Source organism: Paroedura picta, chromosome 4 (assembly GCF_049243985.1).
Source record: "Paroedura picta isolate Pp20150507F chromosome 4, Ppicta_v3.0, whole genome shotgun sequence".
Classification (NCBI taxonomy): domain Eukaryota; kingdom Metazoa; phylum Chordata; class Lepidosauria; order Squamata; family Gekkonidae; genus Paroedura; species Paroedura picta.
Genome location: NC_135372.1, coordinates 92,930,913 through 92,954,674, shown reverse-complemented (window position 1 = coordinate 92,954,674; position 23,762 = coordinate 92,930,913). Strand labels below are relative to the sequence as shown.

General features: G+C 42.1%; 2 protein-coding genes across 5 annotated transcripts in view; one reads left to right on the top strand and one right to left on the bottom strand.

Annotated features, from left to right (window-relative positions):
* Positions 1-22,646, top strand: part of ELAPOR1 (endosome-lysosome associated apoptosis and autophagy regulator 1) — a 74,864-nt gene extending 52,218 nt beyond the window's left edge. For 3 of the 4 annotated variants that reach the window (XM_077334238.1, XM_077334236.1, XM_077334239.1), the window contains exons 15-23: positions 427-600; positions 5,939-6,119; positions 7,784-7,880; positions 10,209-10,307; positions 13,119-13,245; positions 13,740-13,918; positions 15,625-15,790; positions 16,450-16,530; positions 18,449-22,646. In XM_077334238.1, the coding sequence (XP_077190353.1) occupies positions 427-600; positions 5,939-6,119; positions 7,784-7,880; positions 10,209-10,307; positions 13,119-13,245; positions 13,740-13,918; positions 15,625-15,790; positions 16,450-16,530; positions 18,449-18,517 (1,173 nt within the window). In that variant the 3' untranslated portion in view covers positions 18,518-22,646. The remainder of the gene's footprint in view (positions 1-426; positions 601-5,938; positions 6,120-7,783; positions 7,881-10,208; positions 10,308-13,118; positions 13,246-13,739; positions 13,919-15,624; positions 15,791-16,449; positions 16,531-18,448) is intronic. The other variant, XM_077334237.1, reaches the window with a different exon arrangement.
* RPL10A (ribosomal protein L10a) overlaps positions 1-23,762 on the bottom strand; it is a 486,091-nt gene that overhangs the window by 358,680 nt on the left and 103,649 nt on the right. The gene's annotated exons all lie outside the window — the stretch shown is intronic.

Here is a 23,762-nt window from a genome sequence, read left to right as displayed (position 1 = left end):
TACCTAAAATCAGATTTAATTGAAAAAATACTTACAGTGTATTAATTTTGGTTTAACAGCTTCATATTTCTCAGACTGAAAACCTGGCAAGTATACATCCAAAGGGGCTTATTAAAATAACCCAGAGAGTTGTTAAAAATGTGTATTCAGAAATATGAAAAAGGCTACATATTGCCAGAATGGAAATGGCACTCTCCACTCAGTCTGTTTGGAGTAATTATCCACATGGTTCCATGGTTGCACTATGCTATTGGCAAGCACGACTCCTGAGCAGTATGGCTCTGATCCTGGCTGCCATTAGAATCATCCATCAGTTTAGGGTCCCCTTCTCTCAAAGTAAACAGAATTTCAAAAACTGTTGGGGAAACTGGCAACTTCTCAGCGCCATGGAAAGAAAGCAAAACTGTATAATATTCTTCTTCCCAGATCCATTCTCTCTGTTACAACGACTGTCATTTCTCAGTCAGTGTGGAAGGCAGGACTCTGGAATATGACTTCTCAGCCTTGGCCAATACCACATCCTTTTCAGGGGAGCCAAGTTTCACTTCCAAAGGGCTGAAGTATTTTCATCACTTCAACATCAGCCTCTGTGGCAATCATGTAAGTAGATGTAGCACTCATATGAGGTGAAGGCCTCTCTCTGTATGTCATGATGAACATTTTGAGACATTCAAGAAATGTCTCCTAATGGAAGTAGCTCCACACAGCGCCATAAAACATTTAAAATGGCTCATCAAATGGATCCCTTCTATTGCCAGAATAGCTGTTCAGTTCAATGTTGTCTCACAGCCACTGAGGATTTCTTAGCACCTTCCTTCTGCTTCTGGCTGCTGTAACTTGTCTGTGTGCATGTACAACTGCAGTTACGAGACATTTATTGAAATATGTGCCTGTGTGAATCATAAGGTTTAACATATGAAGAGGGTTTCTAGAAGCTTCTGTTTAAATTGTTAGCATTATAGAAAAGTTCATACCTGAAGAGCATAGGGTTGCCAACATTTAGATGGGCACAAATGAAGAAGAAAGACCGACCTCCAGGTGCTTAGATAATAAAATGATTTTAAATAAACAATGTTTATTGTTGCTCAATGTCTTTCTTTCTTTCTTTCTTTCTTTCTTTCTTTCTTTCTTTCTTTCTTTCTTTCTTTCTTTCTTTCTTTCTTTCTTTCTTTCTTTCTTTCCCCAGAGGCCCGAGGCAAGTTACAAGCATATAAAAAAACCATTAAAACCATACAATAAAACATATAAAAACGAATCATATACAATTCCTCACATAATAAAAACAAGACGAGATGTGGCAAAAACACAGCTCATATCTACACTGCCCCTTAGTAACCCACTATAGGGGGGGGGGGAGAACAGAGGTTGCCAGATGGACTATGCTACTGTCACTGTAAGGGGAGTCAGATCATCCATGTGGGCCAGCCTCATCCCACGACCTGGCAGAAGAGCTCCATCTTGCAGGCTCTGCGGAACGCTGAAAGCTCCCACAAGGCCCACAGCTCCTCTGGGAGCTCATTCCACCAGGTTGGGGCCAGGACCGAAAAGGCTCTGGCCCTGGTCGAGGCCAGGTGCACTTCTTTGGGGCCGGTAATGACCAATAAGTTTGTACCCGCAGAGCGCAAGGCCCTGTGGGGGGCATAGGATGACAGGCGGTACCTCAGATATGCAGGGCCCAGACTGCGTAAGGCCTTAAAGTTCAGATCCAAAACCTTGAACTGGATCCGGAAAATGACTGACAACCAGTGCAGCTGCCTCAGCACAGGCTGGATATGGGCCCTCCAAGATGTATCTGTGAGGACCCTAGTAGCTGCATTCTGCACCAGTTGAAGCTTCCGGATCAGGCGCAAGGGCAGGCCAGCGTAGCATGAGTTACTGAGATCTATTCTGGAGGTGACTGTTGCATGGATCACCGTGGCCAGGTATTCGGATAACAGGTAGGGCGCTAGTAGCCAAGCTTGGTGCAGATGGCGCCTGGCCGGCTACCTTCCTGACCTGAGCCTTGAGTGTTAAGGAAGAATCAATAGTCACCCCCAAATTCCTGGCCTGAGGAATTTGGTCTTAGGTCAAGCCAAAACAGTGCAGAATTCCAGAGAAAAGCTAGAAGAGATAAGAATGCCTTCTTAAATGAACAGTGCAAACAAATAGAAGAAAACAATAGAATGGGGAGGACCAGAGATCTTTTCAAGAAAATTGGAGATATGAAGAGAACGTTTCATGCAAAGTTGGGTATGATAAGGGACCAAAATGGTAGGGACCTCACAGAAGCAGAAGATATTAAACAAAGGTGGCAAAATTATACAGAACAACTATACAAGAGCGAGCTTAACATCCCTGATGACCACAATAGGGTAGTTACTGACCTGGAGCCAGACATCCTGGAATGTGAAGTCAAATGGGCCTTAGGAAGTCTGAGCAACAATAAAGCTAGTGGTGGTGACAGCATTCCAGTTGAACTATTCAAAATCTTAAAGGACGATGCAGTAAAAGTGCTACACTCAATATGCCAGCAAATTTGGAAAACTCAACAATGGCCACAGGATTGGAAAAGGTCAGTTTACATTCCAATCCCAAAGAAGGGCAATGCCAAAGAATGTTCAAACTACCGCACCATTGCACTAATTTCTCATGCTAGCAAAGTTATGCTCAAAATCCTACAAGCTAGGCTCCAGCAATATGTGGACCGATTTCGAAGAGGCAGAGGAACTAGAGATCAAATTATCAACATACGCTGGATCATGGAGAAAGCTAGGGAGTACCAGAAGAACGTATACTTCTGCTTCATTGACTATGCTAAAGCCTTTGATTGTGTGGAGCACAACAAATTGTGGCAAGTTCTTAAAGAGATGGGAATACCAGAGCATCTTATTTGTCTCTTGAGAAATTTATATGCAGGTCAAGAAGCAACAGTGAGAACTGAACATGGAATCACTGACTGGTTCAAAATTGAGAAAGGAGTTCGGCAAGGCTGTATACTGTCGCCTTGCCTATTTAACTTGTATGCGGAGCACATCATGAGAAATGCGGGATTAGAGGAGTCACAAATTGGGATCAAGATTGCAGGGAAAAATATCAACAACCTCAGATATGCAGATGATACCACTCTAATGGCAGAAAGTGAAGAGGAACTAAAGAGCCTGTTGATGCGGGTGAAGGAGGAGAGTGCAAAAGTTGGCTTGAAACTCAACATCAAGAAAACAAAGATCATGGCATCCGACCCTCTCAATTCCTGGCAAATAGATGGGGAAGAAATGGCGATAGTGACAGATTTTATTTTCCTGGGCTCCAAGATCACTGCAGATGGGGACTGCAGCAAAGAAATTAAAAGACGCTTGCTCCTGGGGAGGAAAGCTATGGCAAATCTAGACAGCATCCTAAAAAGCAGAGACATCACCTTGCCAACAAAAGTGCGTTTAGTCAAGGCTATGGTATTCCCAGTTGCAATGTATGGCTGCGAAAGTTGGACCATAAGGAAGGCCGAGCGTCAAAGAATTGAGGCTTTTGAACTCTGGTGCTGGAGAAGACTCTTGCGAGTCCCTTGGACTGCAAGGCGAACAAACCGGTCAGTCCTAGAGGAGATCAACCCTGACTGCTCTTTAGAAGGCCAGATCCTGAAGATGAAACTCAAATACTTTGGCCACCTCATGAAAAGGAAGGACTCCCTGGAGAAGAGCCTAATGCTGGGAGCGATCGAGGGCAAAAGAAGAAGGGGACGACAGAGAATGAGGAGGCTGGATGGAGTCACTGAAGCAGTAGGTGCAAGCTTAAATGGACTCCGGGGAATGGTAGAGGACAGGAAGGCCTGGAGGATCATTGTCCATGGGGTCGCGATGGGTCGGACACGACTTCGCACATAACAACAACAACAACAAGCCAAAACAGGATTTGGGTTTTAAATCCACAAACTTTCCTCAATGGCTCCATCTCAGAAATCTGTTCACAGATATATTACATGCAATTAATATATTTTGATATATACGGCAGTAAAATCTTATTGTTATTCCAACAAAACATTAAATAAATCTCACCCCTCTAATTCTCATTCTCATGTAATCCAGTGTATCTTAAACCAATGCGCTCTCAACTGTATAACGTAATGATAATTTTTCATTATTTCAACAATATACAAGTATACAAAGTACTACAAAATTAATTATCACATTTCTAAATATTTTCAAATACTTAAATGAACTTTACCTTATAATATTCCTTGGGCTTTGGCTCTCTAGATAAACGGAGGAGATCCTTTTTATGTTATATTGTAATTACCCTATGCAATTACCATGTGGCATTCTCTGTAAACCTCCCAGAGCCGTACAGAAGGGTGAGATAGATAGATAGATAGATAGATAGATAGATAGATAGATAGATAGATAGATAGATAGATAGATAGATAGATAGATAGATAGATAGATAGATAGATAGATAGATAGATAGATAGATAGATAGATAGATAGATAGATAGATAGATAGATAGATAGATAGATAGATAGATAGATAGATAGATAGATAGATAGATAGATAGATAGATAGATAGATAGATAGATAGATAGATAGATAGATAGATAGATAGATAGATAGATAGATAGATAGATAGATAGATAGATAGATAGATAGATAGATAGATAGATAGATAGATAGATAGATAGATAGATAGATAAACCAGACCAAACCAGACCAACCTGATAGATAGATAAACCAAACCAGACCAACCTGGTTTCCTTTTTTGACCAAGTAACAGGTTTGCTGGATCGGGGAAATTCGGTTGATGTCATTTACTTGGATTTTAGTAAAGCTTTTGACAAGGTTCCCCATGATGTTCTGATGGATAAATTGAAGGACTGCAATCTGGATTTTCAGATAGTCAGGTGGATAGGGAATTGGTTAGAGAACCGCACTCAAAGAGTTGTTGTCAATGGTGTTTCATCAGACTGGAGAGAGGTGAGTAGCGGGGTAACTCAGGGCTCGGTGCTTGGCCCGGTACTTTTTAACATATTTATTAATGATCTAGATGAGGGGGTGGAGGGACTACTCATCAAGTTTGCAGATGACACCAAATTGGGAGGACTGGCAAATACTCTGGAAGATAGAGACAGAGTTCAACGAGATCTAAACACAATGGAAAAATGGGCAAATGAGAACAAGGTGCAATTTAATAAAGATAAGTGTAAAGTTCTGCATCTGGGTCAGAAAAATGAAAAGCATGCCTACTGGATGGGAGATACGCTTCTAGGTAACACTGTGTGTGAACGAGACCTTGGGGTACTTGTGGATTGTAAACTAAACATGAGCAGGCAGTGTGATGCAGCGGTAAAAAAGGCAAATGCCATTTTGGGCTGTATCAACAGAGCATCACATCAAAATCACAAGATATCATAGTCCCATTGTATACGGCACTGGTCAGACCACACTTGGAGTACTGTGTGCAGTTCTGGAGGCCTCACTTCAAGAAGGACGTAGATAAAATTGAAAGGGTACAGAGGAGAGCGACGAGGATGATCTGGGGCCAAGGAACCAAGCCCTATGAAGATAGGTTGAGGGACTTGGGAATGTTCAGCCTGGAGAAAAGGAGGTTGAGAGGGGACATGATAGCCCTCTTTAAGTATTTGAAAGGTTGTCACTTGGAGGAGGGCAGGATGCTGTTTCCGTTGGCTGCAGAGGAGAGGACACGCAGTAATGGGTTTAAACTTCAAGTACAACGATATAGGCTAGATATCAGGAAAAAAATTTTCACAGTTCAGAAGTGGAATAGGCTGCCTAAGGAGGTGGTGAGCTCCCCCTCACTGGCAGTCTTCAAGGAAAGGTTGGATACACACTTTTCTTGGATGCTTTAGGATGCTTAGGGCTAATCCTGCGTTGAGCAGGGGGTTGGACTAGATGGCCTGTATGGCCCCTTCCAACTCTTTGATTCTATGATAATCTCTCTTGTCTCTTTCAGGGAAGGAAGTTGGCTACCTGCACAGACAATGTCACAGACATCCATATCCCGGGCAAGGAGGCAGATTCTTCCAAATCAGCTACCTCCTACGTATGCCAATCCATCATTGTCCCTTCTGACATGATGGGATACAAATCGGTAATGTCATCACAGCCTGTGAGCCTCGCAGACCGCTTCGTAGGTGAGAGAAACAGGGAATGTTCATATAGTTTGAAAAGAGGCCTAAAGAGGCTGTGGTGGGCGGGTGGGATGTTGGGTGTGCTGGGCAGTGGATGCCTGTCACTCCAGCTTTCACTCCAGCTTCCAAGCCCTTTAGACAGACTGCAAGAATTATATGTGTGCTTTGTCCAAAAGCATGACCATTTGGGTAACACACTAATTAGTATCTTGTCCAATTGGTACTACCCTTCCCTCATCCCACTGGATTTTTCTGGTTTGGAAAAGCAGGGATGATGTTTTTTTCTTCTTTCAACTGTTATTTATTTAGCAGTACAGCAAGAAGAATAAACAGACAGCTATTGTTCTCAGCTCTATTTCCGGATCTGCTTGAAACTTCTGGCTTTCACCCTCTAGCTCCATGTAGGATTGCCAAAGATCCAGAGAAAAATGGCTTGTCTCTTTAATGGAAATTTAATGTGTGGAAATGGGCACTTTATACCTCATGGCATGGAGATAAAGAACAGGTTGTTAAGCTTCTATTAAGAAGATGGGACTTTTTTCTCCCAAGAATTTGGCAGCCCTAGGCCACGAGTCTCAAATTTCTTTTTAATGTCAGGAGTTAGGAATCCTAAAGCTGAAGATCATATATTATCACCATGTCTGTGTCAAATCTTACCTGGTGCTCTGATCCTTATTTGAATTTGTAAGGAAGTCAATTAATATTATGAACTGTTTTTATTATATTTTTTTATTATGTTTTAATTGTTAGCTAAGTTGGTTGGCCTGGCTGGGCAGAAAGGTAACACACACATTTTGTAAAATTTATCATAGATTCCAGGTGAAATTTCTCCTCATTCACCCCCTCCACAGCACTTCTCCAAAATCACCAGAAATTTCCTGGGCTGGAGTTGATAACTCTGCTGTGAAATGAAACCTTGAGCAAAGCCTCATTAGCTGGCCTTAAGGGTTCATGTAGGCGGCTTGCCAGCAGATGAATTAGCACCTACAGGAGGATGGGGATGAGAGAGGGAGGTGCTCACAGGGTGTGTGGAGTGATGTCAGTTCTGGGGAAAACCTGGAATTGACATCATGTTGCTCCAGGAATCACCAGAAACTCTAGCATTTCAGGCAATTCCTGGAGTGATGTGACGTCACTTCCAGGGAAAGCATCATGTGTGATGCTGGCAGTTCTTTATCTTTTTTCCCATTACCCAAAGGAGGGGGGAAGAGCAGGCTGACATTGGGAGTTAGGGTTTCCAGCTCTGGTTTGTGAAAAACCTGGAGACTTTGGGGGTGGAATCTGCAGTGGGCAGAGTTTGGGGAGGGGAGGGACTTCAATGGAGCATAATGCCATTCAGCCCACCTTCTTAGTGGTCATTTTCTCCAGGGAGATGAGCTGTAATTCTGGGGGATTCCCAGATCCCATCTGGAGGCTGACATCCATATTGAAAGTCTTTGCTACACTTTATTGGGGTAGATGTTCAGTGAGATGCCCCAGACCTAAATTGCGTCAGCATAAAGGCTAAAACTTAACCCACAGTCTAATAATAAGCCAGTGCCATTGTTTCAATATTGGGAAACTATCTCATATGATTGTTTTAGGATTGGGGAAGGCGGTGTAAGCTGAGGAACAGGCCATAACATATCTCTATGTAGTTCCTCCTCATTATCTTTTCTAACTTTTAGGGGTAACTACAGAGTCTACCCTGGACAATATAACTTCTCCTGCTGACTATTTTGCTCCAGAGAATGTGGGATTATCAGATGTGATATTCTATTTCAGGTAAGCTGCAAGATTGCTAAAGGTAGGCTTTACCCATTTTACTGTGGCACACCCTTGTCTGTGAACCATCATCAGCAGTACCGGGAAGTTTTGAGTCTTTGTTTTCTAGAGCCTGTTCATGTGTGAGCTAGACTACTGTGGTCACTAGAGAGCAAGGCAGAAGTGCCAGTTGCTTTGCAGAATTAGGAAATGCAAGTTTCCAGCTTCCTATACAGCAGAGAAAGGCAGACTAGCAAGACTAAGATCCACCATCCAGAACCAGACATAAAATGGTGGCTCCTGAGGTGAAACCACACACAGGACGAGGTGGAAAGGGGACCGTTCCTTATTAATTTTCCAGGAAATCATCATACACACTTATTCTCTCCTCTCCTGTGACACACACAACTTTCCATCCCCATGAGTTGCCAACTCCGGTTAGGAAATTCCTGGAGATTTGGGCATGGAGTTGAGAAGGGTGCACTTTGGTGATGGGAGGGACTTATCTTGGTTACAGTTCTATAGAGTCCAAACTCCAGAGCAGACATTTTCTCTGTAGTGTGGAGATCAGGAGTAATTCTGTGGGAGCGCCAAGCAAGATGTGTAGGTTATCAAGCCTACCATTCCCCTCAAAATAGCCAACTGGGCAGGAAAAAATGACTTGCCCCTTTAATGACTGGAAGTGGAATGCTTAAACTTATTATAGTATAACATTAATCTCGCCTGATAATTATTTGAACAGACGTTAAAAGAACAGCTAGATAGACCAGCATAAACAGCTCGCTACTATCACCACACAAAGCTTCTCCAAGAAGAAAGCACATAATCATGCAGAGGATAACAGCTTTCCTGTCATGCTCCTTGGCAATTCTCCCCAAGAAGGCAAACTCAGAATTTAAGGCAAAACTTCAGTAGTTTATTTGAAGAAACCACTAACGGTTACATTAGATGCTTCATTACTGAAGCTAATAACATACAGAAGTTTGAAGCAGATCTCATTCCCAGCTTGCCTCTCATGCCACTTGTTTCAGTTTGGTGAGAGAGCCAGTTTGGTGTAGTGGTTAAGAGTGCGGACTTCTAATCTGGCATGCCAGGTTCGATTCTGCACTCCCCCACATGCATCCAGCTGGGTGACCTTGGGCTAGTCACAGCACTGATAAAGCAGTTCTGACCGAGCAGTGATACCAGGGCTCTCTCAGCCTCAACCACCCCACAGGGTGTCTGTTGTGGGGAGAGGAATGGGAAGGCAACTGTAAGCCGCTTTGAGCCTCCTTCGGGTAGGGAAAAGCGGCATATAAGAACCAACTCTTCTTCTTCTTCTTCTTTCCACAGTCTGTGATCTTACAGAAGGTACCCCCTTATCTTCAAAGAGTATGCATGATTACAACTTAACACCTAGAGGCAGGAAAAGGCAGTGATAATATTCAGAACGTGATAAGACCAGACCTAAGAGCCTGATGGACCTTGAGAAATCTGGAAGGAGGGATCTTGGGGGAAAGAGCCAACTGGCCACCCAAGAGGATCTTAGAACATTAGTTAAGTTGCCATGGCATGAGCCAGAGGCAAAAATGACATTCTTCCCCACCCCATTCTTCTAGCTGATATTGAAATTTATTTAACAGTTTCCCTTTCTATACTCAAACACATTTATCTGTGGTGTTCACATCCATTCCTGGTTTTCTCCTTGCTGTTGTTTCTCCAGTTTAGTTTACAAATGAGAGTCTTTTTGTTGTTGCTGCTGCTTTGGAAGAGCAACATGATGTGGATTGCAGTAGCTCAGCTGCAGATAGAGACTTTTCCCACAAACTCACTTACTCCTAATATTCTTGGGAGTTGATAAGCATTAGAATTGGTTTGGACAATTTTTCTTTCACGTCTGTCATCCCAGTGCCATTTCACAGTTGTGGAGTCAGTTTATTTTCTTTTTTTCTGCAAGTGGCTTAAATAATTAGGATTTTCAAGAAAGGATTCTGTCATCATTGGTGCCATTACTGGTGGCATCTCAGCACACTCCTTATTTTTTAATGGCCCTCATATATTGATATAGCTCTGCTATGTTGTGATGAATTCCCAGTCTCTAGCTGGAGAAATATAAGAAAAAAGGCATATCTCTGTGAGGAAAAAAGATAGATATGGTCCTGCTGCCCCCCCCCTCAACATATCAATGTTATAGAATCATCTGAGGAGGACGGAAGTGGGGAAGAAAGTCAGAAAACGGGATTGACTGGTTAGATTGCAATTTATAGGATGAAGTCTGCAATTTCACCTCTGTAGGACACATACCAAGTATGCTTTGTCAAACTGGAGAAGATATTTTGTCATAACATGACACATATGCTTTACCTGCAGGTCCAATGATGTGACCCAGACTTGTAATGATGGGAGAGCCACTGCTATCAGAGTAAGATGTGATCCTCTAAAGTCCCCTGGAAGTCTGTCTGTGCCAACGTAAGTTAAAGAGCTCTCCAGATGTTTGTTTCATTATGAGCTGTGCCCTTTAATAATCGTAGTCTGCCCCAAATTGGAGCAGTCTAGAAGTTGAAACAACTTTGGCAAAAATGAATGAAGGAGACTCATTCTCATACTGAGACTCACTCTCACTAAAATCAGAGATCAAATATACAGGATACAGGATTTATAGTGTATTGCTATCCAATTTAGACACATATAGATGTACCTTAAAATTTAGGAATGCCTGAATGCCTGAAAGAAAGAAAAAATGGTCTGTCCCTTTAACAGAGGTTTAGTGAGACGGGGAGGGGGTGGTGACTAGAATATCTGCTGGCCATGGAAAAGATCCCAAGTTCAATCCCCAGATAGCCAATAAAAAGGGTCATACCGTAGGTGATGCAAAAGATCTTTGTCTGAGAACCTGAAGAGCCAGTGCCAGTCTGAACAGATAAAACTGACATTGACGGGCCATGCCAGCTTCACGTGAGATGTTATTTACCAGGTGATGCAATTCATCTTGTTGCCCTGAAAATCTTCAGCCAGCTATTTCCACACAAGCCTCTGTTAAGGGGGCAGAATGTTTTTTCTTCAGGCCAGTTGGCAACTCAGTTAAAAAAGGAGTTAATTCCTAATTCCCCCCCCCCAAAAAAAAAACACTGTTCTGAGTTGTGTCTGTCTTCCTATCCACTTATCATAACAAATTTTCTTGCTTTAAATTCCATTACTGATTTCTGAATCTGAAGACCGTGCTTGGTGTAGTGGTTAAAAGCATCCGGGTTTGATTCCCCCCCCCCTCCTCCACATGCAGCCAGCTGGGTAACCTTAGGCTAGTCACATTCCTATTAGGATTATTCTCACATGGCAGTTTCTTTCAGAGCTCTCTCAGCCCCACCTTCTTTACAGGGTGTCTGTTGTGGGGAGAGGACAAGAAGGTGATTGTAAGCCACTTTGAGACTTATTCAGGTAGTGAAAAGCAGAGTATAAAATCCAACTTTTTTTCTTCTCCTCCTTCCATGCCTCAACGAGGGTATCAGCCTTTTCTATTGTTTAGAGCAGTGGTTCCCAACCTGTGGGCCGCGGCCCGGTGCCAGGCCACGAAGGCCTTGGCGCCGGGCCGTGGCTCCTTCTTCCCTCCCCCCACCGAAGCGCGAAGCTCGCCAGGCCGCGAGCAAATCGGCCGCCAAAGCGGCCGATTAGCTCGTGGCCTGGCAAGCTTCTTGTTTCGGGAGGGGGGGGGAGAGAAGCTTGCCGAGCCGCAAGCTAATCGGCCGCTTTAGCGGTCAGACTTCCCCTCGAGGCTTTAGCGGCCGATTTGCTCGCGGCCCGGAGGGGCTGGGAGGGGGAGTCGCGGCCGCGGCATGGCGGCGGCGCAAACGTGCGTGCGCGGACTGCCGCGCATGCGTGTTTGCGGCAGTCCGCGCATGCGCATTTGCGCTGGGGCTGCCATGCGTGCGAGGGCCCCCAGGCCGCCCTCTCGCCCCACTCCGGAGCAGCGGTCCACGGCAGCCGAAAGGTTGCGGACCGCTGGTTTAGAGCATTGCTTATACATTTATACAGTGTAATGTTGAATTATTCCTGTTCAGAGATGTAAAATTTCCAAAAACATTGAAGCCATAATATTAAAAAAAACATTTTCCCCAGAAGGAAATGTAATCTGAATGGAAACTGAAAGGTTTGCAACACTGACTTTCCTATCAAATCTAAACTTGCTGCTTTGATTACATGAAATGTCATGTATAATAGCACAAAAATCTATTAATTGATATATTCATGGTATATAAAAGAATCAGTGCCTTTGTTTTCTATAATCAAAGTTGCAAATATCTGCAGCACTAATATCAGATATATCAGCCAAGTGCAATACCACATGCCCTCTTAACACAATTCACTCATTTTAAATAAATAGTGCTTTTCCAGTGTTTCCCAGCTTGTCCATATTTTTCCTTTTGAAAAACTGAATGCTGCAGATGTCTTTGAAAGCATTTTGTACATTTCAAAAAACAAACAAACTTGCCTAAGATGGTTTTTTTCCCCAGTGCTTTCCAAAATTTCCATTGGAAAAATTGAAGTTCTTGGATTTCATATTATATATGTTGAATTAGTGACTACCTTCTCACTCATTTCAAAGGGGGGAAAGTTACATAGTTTTTTTTTTCAGTGTTTCCTCAGATTCCTCAATTTTATATCTCTTCCTACTAAGAGTCATAATCACATCTGTTAAATTTAAAAACCTAGTATGTCTAAATATATTTCTGAGACTAGCTGTGGCAAATCAGTTTCTTTACGTTCTGAACATCATATCCTTTCACAGAGAGTGTGGTGTAGTGGTTAAAGTGTCAGATTAGGACCTGGAAATCCAGGTTCGAATCCCCACTCATGCCATTAAATCTGCTGAGTGATCTTGGCCCAATCACATTACTCTCAGCCTTACAGAGACAGGAAATGGCAAACTACCTTCAAACATCTCCTGCCTGGCAGCCAGAAAATCTTAGGATCTCCTGGCAACACTGTGCCACAGGATAAATAATAATTACCCCTTTAAAAAACAAATATGTATTGTGAGCAGGAAGAAAAGCAGATAAGTTCTCCTAGCATGGAGCTTCTCTGAACCTTTGGACTTCAAATTGCTTCTAGATGGGTTATGTCTTAATAGCATAGTTCAGGAACTGTATGAAGTATTAGTCCCTGGAATCCAGCCTGAATAAGAGCCAGTACCTGACATCATCAGTAACTAGGTATTCAGACATGTTGATAATGGGCCCGTTGGTCTCAATTCATATAAGAAGACTTCTTATAATTTCCTTGCAGCAAGTGCCCTGAAGGAACCTGTGATGGATGCACTTTTCACATCCTGTGGGAGACAGTTGAAGGTTGTCCGCTCTGTTCTACGGATGATTACCATGCCATCATCAGTGCCTGTGTGGGTGGAATTCAGGTAGGAACTCAGTCTTTCTTTCTTTGCTAATTTCTTTTCCCCCTCTCCAAGATCCATGAGGTACACACATTAATGTACAATTACTGTACTGTTAAAATGAGCCATTGACTGCTACTCCAGCACTGTGGTCAACACATGAATGTGTATCTACAAACAGAATTACCAAACTGGAGGGAACAATTATTTCTACAAGACATATCAGCATGTTTACTCTGCATGGTTGCAGTGATTTTAGTGTGACTTTCATCCAGATAAGTTTGCTGAGGATTAAAGTCTTAACTGTCTCAGCACTGCTATACTTTAATACTGTCACAGCAACAATGCACTGTCAATTTTGTTCTACTGTTATGAAATCTTTGTATTCATCTAATTTGCCCTGCTTTCTTGGTCTACAACTGTTTCAGATGCTACTTAAAAATAATTAAATTGTACTAATCCTACTCCTAAACTGCTGATGTCTTAGAAAGAGGACCTCTCTACTTTTCCTCCTACAGAGAACCACGTATGTGTGGCGGGAGCCAAAGCTGTGTGCAGGTGGCATTCCCCTCCCAGAGCAAAAAGTCAGCATCTGCAAGACAATGGACTTTTGGCTCAAAGTGGGCATCTCAGCTGGGGCCTGTGCTGCTGTCCTTCTGACTGTCCTGACTTGCTATTTCTGGAAGAAAAACCAGAAGTGAGTTGTAAATCCTCCTTCTTCTCTTGCATGTTACTTGTACTATTTTGTAGCTGTATCATATCCCTATCCTAACCAAGGAAAGAGATATATCATATTTTCCTTTCTAAACTGAGTTTAGTACATAAATGCTTCATTTAAGTGTCCAAACCAATGAACATCTGCCAGCGTAGAGGTTCTCTGCATGCATGGTTTATTCCTGCTTTTCTTACCAATTGATATGCTAGCATCTGAATCACATTAAACTCAGGGATTCCACTATATCTGCATTTTTCCAGTGGCTGTATCTATTTTCTTACAGATATTTCTTTAAAAATCCAGGAATTTTGAGCAAGTCTGTTGTTATCATCAGCATCACCACTGCACCAATTCTTCTCCCCCCCACACATTAGTTTCATATGCCCTGTATCAATATACTGCTGGAAGAGGGGGTAGGCATGCATAGAATTACCATATTGTCCTTGTGGGAAAATGATTTACCCCAATTGTTGAATATTAAGGGCTACAAACTAGTTTTAGTCCCCCCCCCCATCAATAAATAGCAAGTAAATGGAGATGAGTCAGTTGCTCATCCATATAGTCAGTTGCTTTCATGCAGTCAGTAGGTAATGTTTAGTCATATAAACGTCTGTGGTTGGCTAAGAATAAAGGCACAGATGTATCATATAGAAGTATATTGTTATCAGGACCTTTTAAAAAAATCAAAGACTTCACAGAATCACAGACTTGGCTACACAGGGAAAAGAATCCTTTCTGTGGATGAGAAGGGGTGGGTTCAAGGTGTCAAGGCAGCCAAGGACAAAGGTAAAGAGTGAGTGACAAGAAAGAACAATGAGCCCTCTTGTGTCTTCCCAAGGGGCAAGGAAGCAAATGGTTTTGGCAAAACAAATTATTGCAAGCACATGGGAAAAGCAGTGATAGCTCCTATGCCTTCTTATAGTAATGTAAAGATAGATCTCTATTAGGTGAGCAAACAAAAAGTTGAAAATTTGCCAACATGAGAGATAAAAATTCCTCATTACCAAGGCAGGGGAAAGGGAAGACACCAAAGATTTGTACCACAGTCATGGTCCAGTCAGAACGAACCAACAAAAGCACAGGAAATATCACACATGGGAGTGAACATGACTCAAGTTCAGTTGCTAGAAAAAGAGCAGATAAGAGTGGTTCTAAAAGAACCTGTAAAATATCAGAGAAAATGAGAGGTAACAATGAATGACTCAGGAGAACATGAGAAAGACAGGATACTCTGAAGCAGTATGGAGTCCGAATGGATACGACAACACCTTGCAGGAAAAAAAACTCTATACCGCTCTTAATTTGATGCAAGCTCTCCTTATGAACCCCAGAGCCTCTCTGTCTGTTAATGGAAGACAGAGTAGTGATCATGCTACCATGTATTCCAGCTGTGCCTGTCTCAGAAGCAGGATTGGAGAGAAACGAGAAGAGGTTCCAGGAAAGCACAGACCAGATAATGCTGGTTGAGAAGCCTCTGGGAGAAAATGTTTCTCTGCCACCTTCTGTGGTGAACATAAACTTATCAACAAGAATGTGAATAAAGGTAGAGATTGAAAACAATCTGTTTCCTCAAAGAGTGCAATAGAACATCACATCTCTAGATTTTCAAATTATTAGGTAGGGCACTATCTATCTGATGGATGCAGCCCTTGTTTGTCTTTCTAGCTATCTGTTTGTTATCTCCAAAGGCTAGAATATAAATATTCCAAGCTGGTGATGAATTCAGGTGCCAAGGACAGTGAACTGCCTGCTGCTGACAGTTGTGCCATTATGGAAGGAGAAGATGTAGAAGATGACCTGATATTCACAAGCAAGAATTCGCTCTTTGGCAAAATAAAGGCTTTCACGACTAAGGTAAGTTGCCTGGGAGAGCCACCTTCTATAAGGGTCAGGAGGAAATCACTAAGACCTTGTTGGGTTGGGCTCCCAGCAGTGATCTAACCTGACAGATGTCTAAGATATCTTGTTTAACTGTCAAAGCAGTATCTTGAGTAGACACACTCTTGAACCACCTAACAGGCAATGCACCTCCAAGGCTGACATAGGCCTTTCAATAGTAATAAAAATCTTTTGATTTTTGACTCAGGGCTGCTTGTAAGAAATGATCTCAGCCAACACATGCTGTGGTATGTGGGAGAGAGCCTCAAGATTATAGGTGAGGGAGAAAGTGAAGAGGGGCCTCATTCTTCAGTGAGCCCTCACACACCCATCAATGTCTTGACAGACTTGAGTAACCAAATTGAAAAGGACACACACACCCCTCAAGAAATATATCAACTGTAGTTAACCATCCCTGGTGTAAAAGAACAGTCACTACAGGCTGGTCTTGAATTTCATTTGCATTCCTACTGTGACATCCTTACCCTTGGCTACACCTGTCAATGTTTTGCATTCTCAATGTCCACTTGCACGTGCAATTGGATTTCTAGTTGTTCTGACTGTTGTTCTAGTTAATAGTACAATGCTTGTTTTCTCCCCCTTCTTTTCTAATGTGGATGTTTGTCTTCCTGTAGGCTTCTCTTAGCTACAGTCAGGCTTGGCAGGAATCTGTGTGTAGGGATGCCCTCAATAAACTAAAAGGAGGAGTCTTCCAGGTAGATAGAGATTAATTGTAGATGGCATTATCATTTGTCCCTGTGTGTGAAAACAAACCAACTGAGTGACATAACTGAGTCACATGTTGCAGTGCCCACAGGGCAGACATGTGGGAAGTGAATTTAGATTAAGACCATGGCATGCAGGGAGAGGGGATAAAGCTTCCTGCCTGTACCTGCAAGGAGACTGGATGTGTGTTGGAGTCATGCTAAGTGATATTAAATACAACTGCAAATTCAGGGTCATCATCTGACACAGAAAATCCCTTGAGCTTGGCATGTCTCTAGAACAAGGGGCTGTTTTATTGTGCAGTTTAGAATAACATGTCACCTGCTTGCCTTTGGTCACTTTCATTACCAAAAACTGGAGCTCAGGGATTCTCTGAAAGAGTCTACCTGGGGAGAACCAAGGAAGAGCCATGGAAATTTGAACCTATGGATTCAAATTTCAGGCCTAGAATGAATTATAAGAATTTACTGGGTGTGTGAGTTTTCCCCTCTTCCTTGCCATTAAAGATAAGCTAGGTGTTCCCACTGTTGATCCAAATGTCACATTCTCACTGAAAAATATTTTGTAAAGTTATCTGCGGATGTTCATCTGTACGTACTTGCTTTGTTTGAATCAGGGCTGCATCTGGAAAGTGATGATAATTTTCCTGTGTTTCTTCTGTTGCCACTACAAGTGCAGTATGGCATTTACATTAGCAACACAGGCTCACCAATAGTTTCCCCAGATTTTCCTGTTCTCACTTCCTCCCCAGTCACCATTCCTTCCCTTCCCCATGAGCTACTGGAGGGCTTTGGAGGCTCTTTTTATACCACCACATCATTAAGCTGTAGCAATAGGCCAGTTGCCATAAAACAACAACAACAACAACAACAACTAAGATATTGCACCAAAAAGGGTTTGGGATGATCACATAAAAGAGGGAGGGGAAATGGAAAGTGGGTGATTGGAAACCACATGGTGCCAATGTTTATTGTTTTGTTTATTTATTTATTATTGGACTTATATACCGCCCCTCCCAGCCAGCTGACTTGGGGCGGTTCACAACAATTAAAAAATACAATTAAAACCGAACCAAAAGAACAAACAATCCCAAACAACATCTCATCCTTCTGCCATGCAATGGCTGGAAACACCGTCTCCCACCAAAGGTGGGGTAGTTCAAGGGGGGAGCCTGATTGATGTTCCACTACCCAGCCTCAACCAAATGCCTGGTGGAAGACTTCCATCTTGCAGGCCCTGCAGAACTCAGAGAGCTCCTACAGCCCCATGTCAGTCTGATGTGATGCAGCAGGCTAAGAATAGTGGGCCTGGAGGCAGTTGGAGGGAGAGGTGTTGGTGGTTTTTGCAGAGCTGAGAACTACTCTGCCCAGTGGCTTGGATCCTATGCCTTTGCTCTAGGTGCTGCAGGGGCAGTTCTCCACTGTGGAGCTCACTTCCTCTCATGCTAGACACTTTGGGTTCATTGAAAAACATTGGAATTGTACAAATGGAAACATGTAGCGCGAGGAGAAGCAAGCTTCAGAACCTCCCTAAGTGCAGAGCAAAGGTATAGGATCCGAGCTTCTGCTTTGTTACTAAATAGACGGCATTAGTGAGGGAAAGTACTTCCCTGCTGACTTTCCAGAGGCTTTAGGAGCTGTGCTGCAAGCTGTGCAAAGGAGTTCTGCGTACTTATCTTGCACGCCAGAGATCTACAGTCCCTGCAGCCCTTGTCCAGGCCTGCTCACTAAGCAGGTGTAGCAACTTTGCATAGCTTGCTATAGCACAGTAGAAATGAGACGTTGAGTCCATGCAAAGTCACCCAGTGAAGCCCTGGCCTTGCCAGCCCTATGTGTAAATCAGACCTAAGGTCACAGGGAAGACCAAGCAGCTTTCTTCCGTTCACACTGCCCTTTATGTTCCTTTCAGAGAACATCTGATGGTTTTGACTCTGTTCCACTGAAGACCTCATCTGGTACCACAGACATGGACCTTTAGGAGCAGAGTGGATTGCCCACTCCCACGCCTTTTCTGCAGGATTCTTTGGGTGTTCTCCTGGGTTAAGACCTGCACTTTGATGAACTTGCCATGTGGCCTTACTGGATGCTCTTTTATCTTCAACTTCTTGTTGTACTTTTTTAAGCCTAGAATTTTAACATTCCGTCCAAAAAGAAAAAAGAACCATGCCAAATATAAGTGTGCATTTAAAATTATATGTAGATACATATTTGTATGTCTCTTGCATCCTCCTCTTCTGCCACAATGACCTGAAAAGATCTGAATTTCTATACCCTTCTCTTTACGCTCTGACATCAATGCTCCATAGGACATTACTGCCATGAAATAAGCCCTCAGGACAGGCTCTTAAATTTCCCCCCTCTATTTCTTGGTACAGAAACCTGACTTTCCAAAGCCCTTCCCCTTCTGCTAAATTAGGGTCTCACTGCTGAGGTCTGCTTGCCTCAGAATGACTCTTCAGCTGGGATGTAAGACAGTGAGATACAAATTTCAGATTTCTTCTTACACCTCACCCAGTTGTAGGTGGATCATAGCAGAGAAAAAGGCAGATCAAAGTAGCCATGGAAAGGCTTTTCCTTTAAAGCTGAAAGCCTTTTCCTGGCTCTCCTTGAGCAAAGTAGAGGTTTTTTGTCTCCTGTCACAACCCTTCCATTGGAGACAATGCTTGGAACACTGCAAAATTTTACTTCAAAGACAGAGCAATCTCCCCTCCCATGACTTTCTCTATAGTGAGGATGACACAAGGGAAAATTCAGTGTGGCTTGTTCTTGGCCCTTCAGAACATCTACCCAATTAAATAAGTTACCTATGCGCTAACTTTCTTCAACATCTGAAAACTCTGATCTTAGGAGAGTGGTTTAAAAATATTACTGCCATTAACAATTGTCATCCTGGGAAATTTGTGCCATTCCTTGTAACATCCTAGCTGCCTTATTCAAAAGCTTTTCTTGGAAGCAGGAGAAATTTAACTCTTCCATGGTATCATGGATCAGGAAAAAACTTCCACCCCAACAGTTCTGTATGACACCCAACCCTTTTCCAGAAAAATGTAAGCCTATTTCCTTTAAGCCCCGTAAATTATAAGTATTAGGGGCACCTGATGTGGTTGTCAGATCTGATGTCCTGCACAGCAAACAAAAGCAGAGAATTATCCCTTCTTCATCAGTTATGTGGCACAGCTCTTAGAAAAAGACACTTTTTATAAACGAAATAAAATTTGCATTGGAGAAAATAGAATATACTAGTAAATATCAGTTGGTAAATAGATCAGTGCAAGTAGAATAATACTTCCTTAAACAACTGGCACAAAAATGAAATACTTAAAAAAGCAATCCCAAGATTGATCCTACATACAACTTTGATGTAACTAAAAAAAAGAAGCAGAAAAGGGGGGACAACAACTGTATAGTACAAAAATGCAACACACATTGGATAAGTCTTCCTTCCTTTCATTGGTGAAATGTATCATATATTAAACTTCCCCCCCCCCCCAGTTCTTCCAGTCTGATCTGTATCAAGAAACACATTCCCATTTTTTGACCCTGGGTTTTTATTTCCAAATTCTGATAACTTTTTCATTTCCCCAAATTCTTCCCTATGTAATTTCATATAGGTTGATGGGTATCTTGAATCCTTAAGTGGTAAACAGTGAATAAAATGTTTTGAGACTTTCCCCCAAACATATTCAAGTAATACTAAATGAATTAGTTTTAATTCATAATAAATCAAAGGCCCCAGAATCAAATGTGAAAAATCTAGTTTGGCCATTGCAGACACAGGATATCTGTGCCAGAACTCAATGTATATAGTAAATTGTGGCCCAGCTTCATGCTGAGTGTAACCACTAGAATCCAATGAGATGACACCGGAGTGAATGCAGCACAATGTCCTGTTATGTTGTGATGACTTCTGGTTTAGGAAATTCTATTCTCTCTCACTGCAAATGAGCCATTTACTGTCCTATGTACATAGGGTTGGTCACAAATTGTGATGAGAATTGCCTGGCCAGTGTTGAAATTTCATTTCATTGTATGTTTGGGAAATTAGAGTAGCCTCATTATAAAACAATTGGGGAAAATGTATAGTAAGCCAACATTTCCCCCCTTCGTGCTAGTTTAACTCTAATGGCACAGTTCTGTCCTGATTCTCCAGCTATTCTGGATTTCCATGCACCTTGATTTGCTGTCTGTATTGTACAACAGATCTATGAATCACATTCACTGTATTTGTTACATCCTATTGAGGAGAAAAAGAAATCACTGATAATATGTAACATGCACAGCAATAGCTCAGTTCCCTAGTAATCCTCCAGATATTTCCTGCCCACCCCCAAACTCTTCAAAGCTGGAAAACCTACCACGTAAGAATAGGAGAGTGGTCCACATGTAAGGTCTTGGAGTTGGCTGAGGTAATGTCCTGATCACAGGAGCACTAGAGAAATCCAAGAATGACTCTTTTTAGCCTTGCTGGTGCTGTCAAGCTCTGCAGGCACGGTAAAAAAACTGTTTATATATTCATCATCCAACACAGTGTGTGATCATGTATGTGTAGGTGTTGTGGAAAGAGACACCAAGGTTTCCTTATGTGAAGGAAAATAAAAGACACACAAAGAAGTCTAGATTAACTAATACATATCTTCTCTTTATTCATTGTTTAAGAATTATTAGTTTGAGAGGAGCCCTGCGCAATTTACAGCACATGGAGCTATACAAGAACGAGACCTTGGCAACATGACTTCTTTTAAGATCTTTGACAGGCAACAGAAAGGTGTTTTTCCCCACTTGGTGTGAACTGCCACAAATTGCTCATGGTCCATATTTGAGAGACTTAGTGAGTCACAAGTTGTGCCATATTGAGCCTAATATCGTACAGGGAAAGAACAATTAAAATGAAGAACTATTGTAGTAACCACAAAGCCCAATCAACATCATGTCAATTTTTTTGTACCATAAAACCTTTCTACAATATAATTTCAGATTTTGTCTTGGAGGATGGGAGTGGAGGTTTGTTGGTGTCCCAAGCAATTCAGGGGCTAAATGAATATCTTGTTTATTTCCAGTCAGAAGAAAAGGACATGGTTTACTGAGCTGAAAAAGCACAGGAGAGCCATGGCATAAGAAAGCCAAGGTACCCTCTGAATAATTGTGAAGGATAAGAAATCAAACTTCAAGGGGCATCAAAAGAAAAGGTCCATTTTCAGTGTTTTTGCATCTGGCAACTTCTGCTTTATACTATTCCTTTTGATAACCATTTATAACCAGAAGTACATTCTGGTTGCAGAGCCTGATTAAACTACTGCTGACAGGAACAATAGTGGCTAAAGCACCTTGTTGTTTTGGGGATCTCAGGATTAGGTTGGGAAAAGACTGTCGGCATGATCTACAATCAGGCTATGGGAAGGAGAATAGTACGTATATATAAATATCTATTTTAAGGTAAGGCTGCAATTGAAAGGGCATTTTCTTGGGAGTAAGACCCACTGAATAACATAGAACTTACTTCTAAGTAAATCTACTTAATATTGTTCCCCAGGTTTCTAGACAGGGCTGGTGTATGCCATAGATGGTAGTTTGTGATTGTGGCCCTTCTGTCGTTAACTGGACTTGATGCTAAATTCCATCCAGAGTTATGACTGAGGTCAGATGCATACCTTTGCCTATAATCGCATCAATACTTCTGTTTTTGTATGAAGTTGTGATTTATTATTCTGGCTTTTTGTCTCTGCAAATATTTTGTACATGGTTAAACAATTTTGGATGCAACTGTAATATATGATTGACATACAAGATATTTTATTGTCTGAGCAGAAATCTTTGAGAACTTTTTTTAGGCAGGGTCATAAAATGCTAATCAGGGACTTTGATGTGATACCTTTCTTACACAGATGAAAATGAATTTTGCAACTCTGTATGTTACAGAACTGAGTGGATTATATTTATAAAACTGTGTACCTATATTTCAGTGTTGTGATGACAACCAGCCATTTACTTTGCTACATAGACAAAGGGGGGTGGGTTTCTTTCATTTATAATTTTATAGCCACTTTTGGGCAAGAGCTGAATGTCCATTTTTGTTTCAAAAGTTAAACAATGTGTACTTTTGACTGTTTTGTGGTGGATTATCTCTTTGCTAGAAGGGAATGGGATAACGTAGATGCATACCCCTGGACCACCAATTACTGCACCTCATCTTTTTCAATATCCTATCTAAACCAACCTCTAAACCAACTTCCACATATTAAATAAAATGGAGGCTATCTTACAGCACATTGGACATCCAGTAAGTCCATGTAAAGGTAAAGGTATCCCCTGTGCAAGCACCGGGTCATGTCTGACCCTTGGGGTGATGCCCTCTAGAATTTTCATGGCAGACTCAATGCGGGGTGGTTTGCCAGTGCCTTCCCCAGTCATTACCGTTTACCCCCCAGCAAGCTGGGTACTCATTTTACCGACCTCGGAAGGATGGAAGGCTGAGTCAACCTTGAGCCGGCTGCTGGGATCGAACTCCCACCCTCATGGACAGACAGCTTCAGACAGCATTTCTGCCACTTACCACTCTGCGCCACAAGAGGCTCATAAGTCCATGTAGATGTATTCAATTATGTTGATTAGCTGCAGATTTATTTTAGGCCATTCCTTATGCCATGGATTGAAGTGGGGTCCTTATATACATATAGAACATATACTCTGTTTCTAAGCTATGGCCCAAAGGTTACCAAACTTGCTCATCTCATTTCATCTAAATCAAACGCAAGTTTTCATAAGGAACTGAAGAAGTCCAACCACAGCTGCCATTCTGGAGGAGGTCTATCTGTGGCCTCAAATAACTATGGTCATACTAGACTTTGTTTTTAAAGTCCTGCTTCTGCCCCTCTCGCATGCTGCCTTCAGAAGAATGGTAAAGCAAAGAAAAATGAATTAAGAGGAGTTTCCCAGTGCATACTTATTTCATTTTAATTCTGCCTTCCTTCCATCATGAAAATTCAAGGAAGCATCCCTAATCCCAGAGGATCTTCCACCCTGGCTCCGACCGACTGAGTTTCAAAAAAGGTGCTATTCTGCTTTTAAAATATTCCCTGGGAAATGTATGATGGTGATTGCATTTCACTGGAATGTAGAAGTAAAAATTGCACTATAGGTTTTATATGTGTGCTGGCTGTGCATCATTGGCACTCAAGAGCTCCAGCCCATGTTACAACTGTATTCTTATTAATTTAGTCACAGAG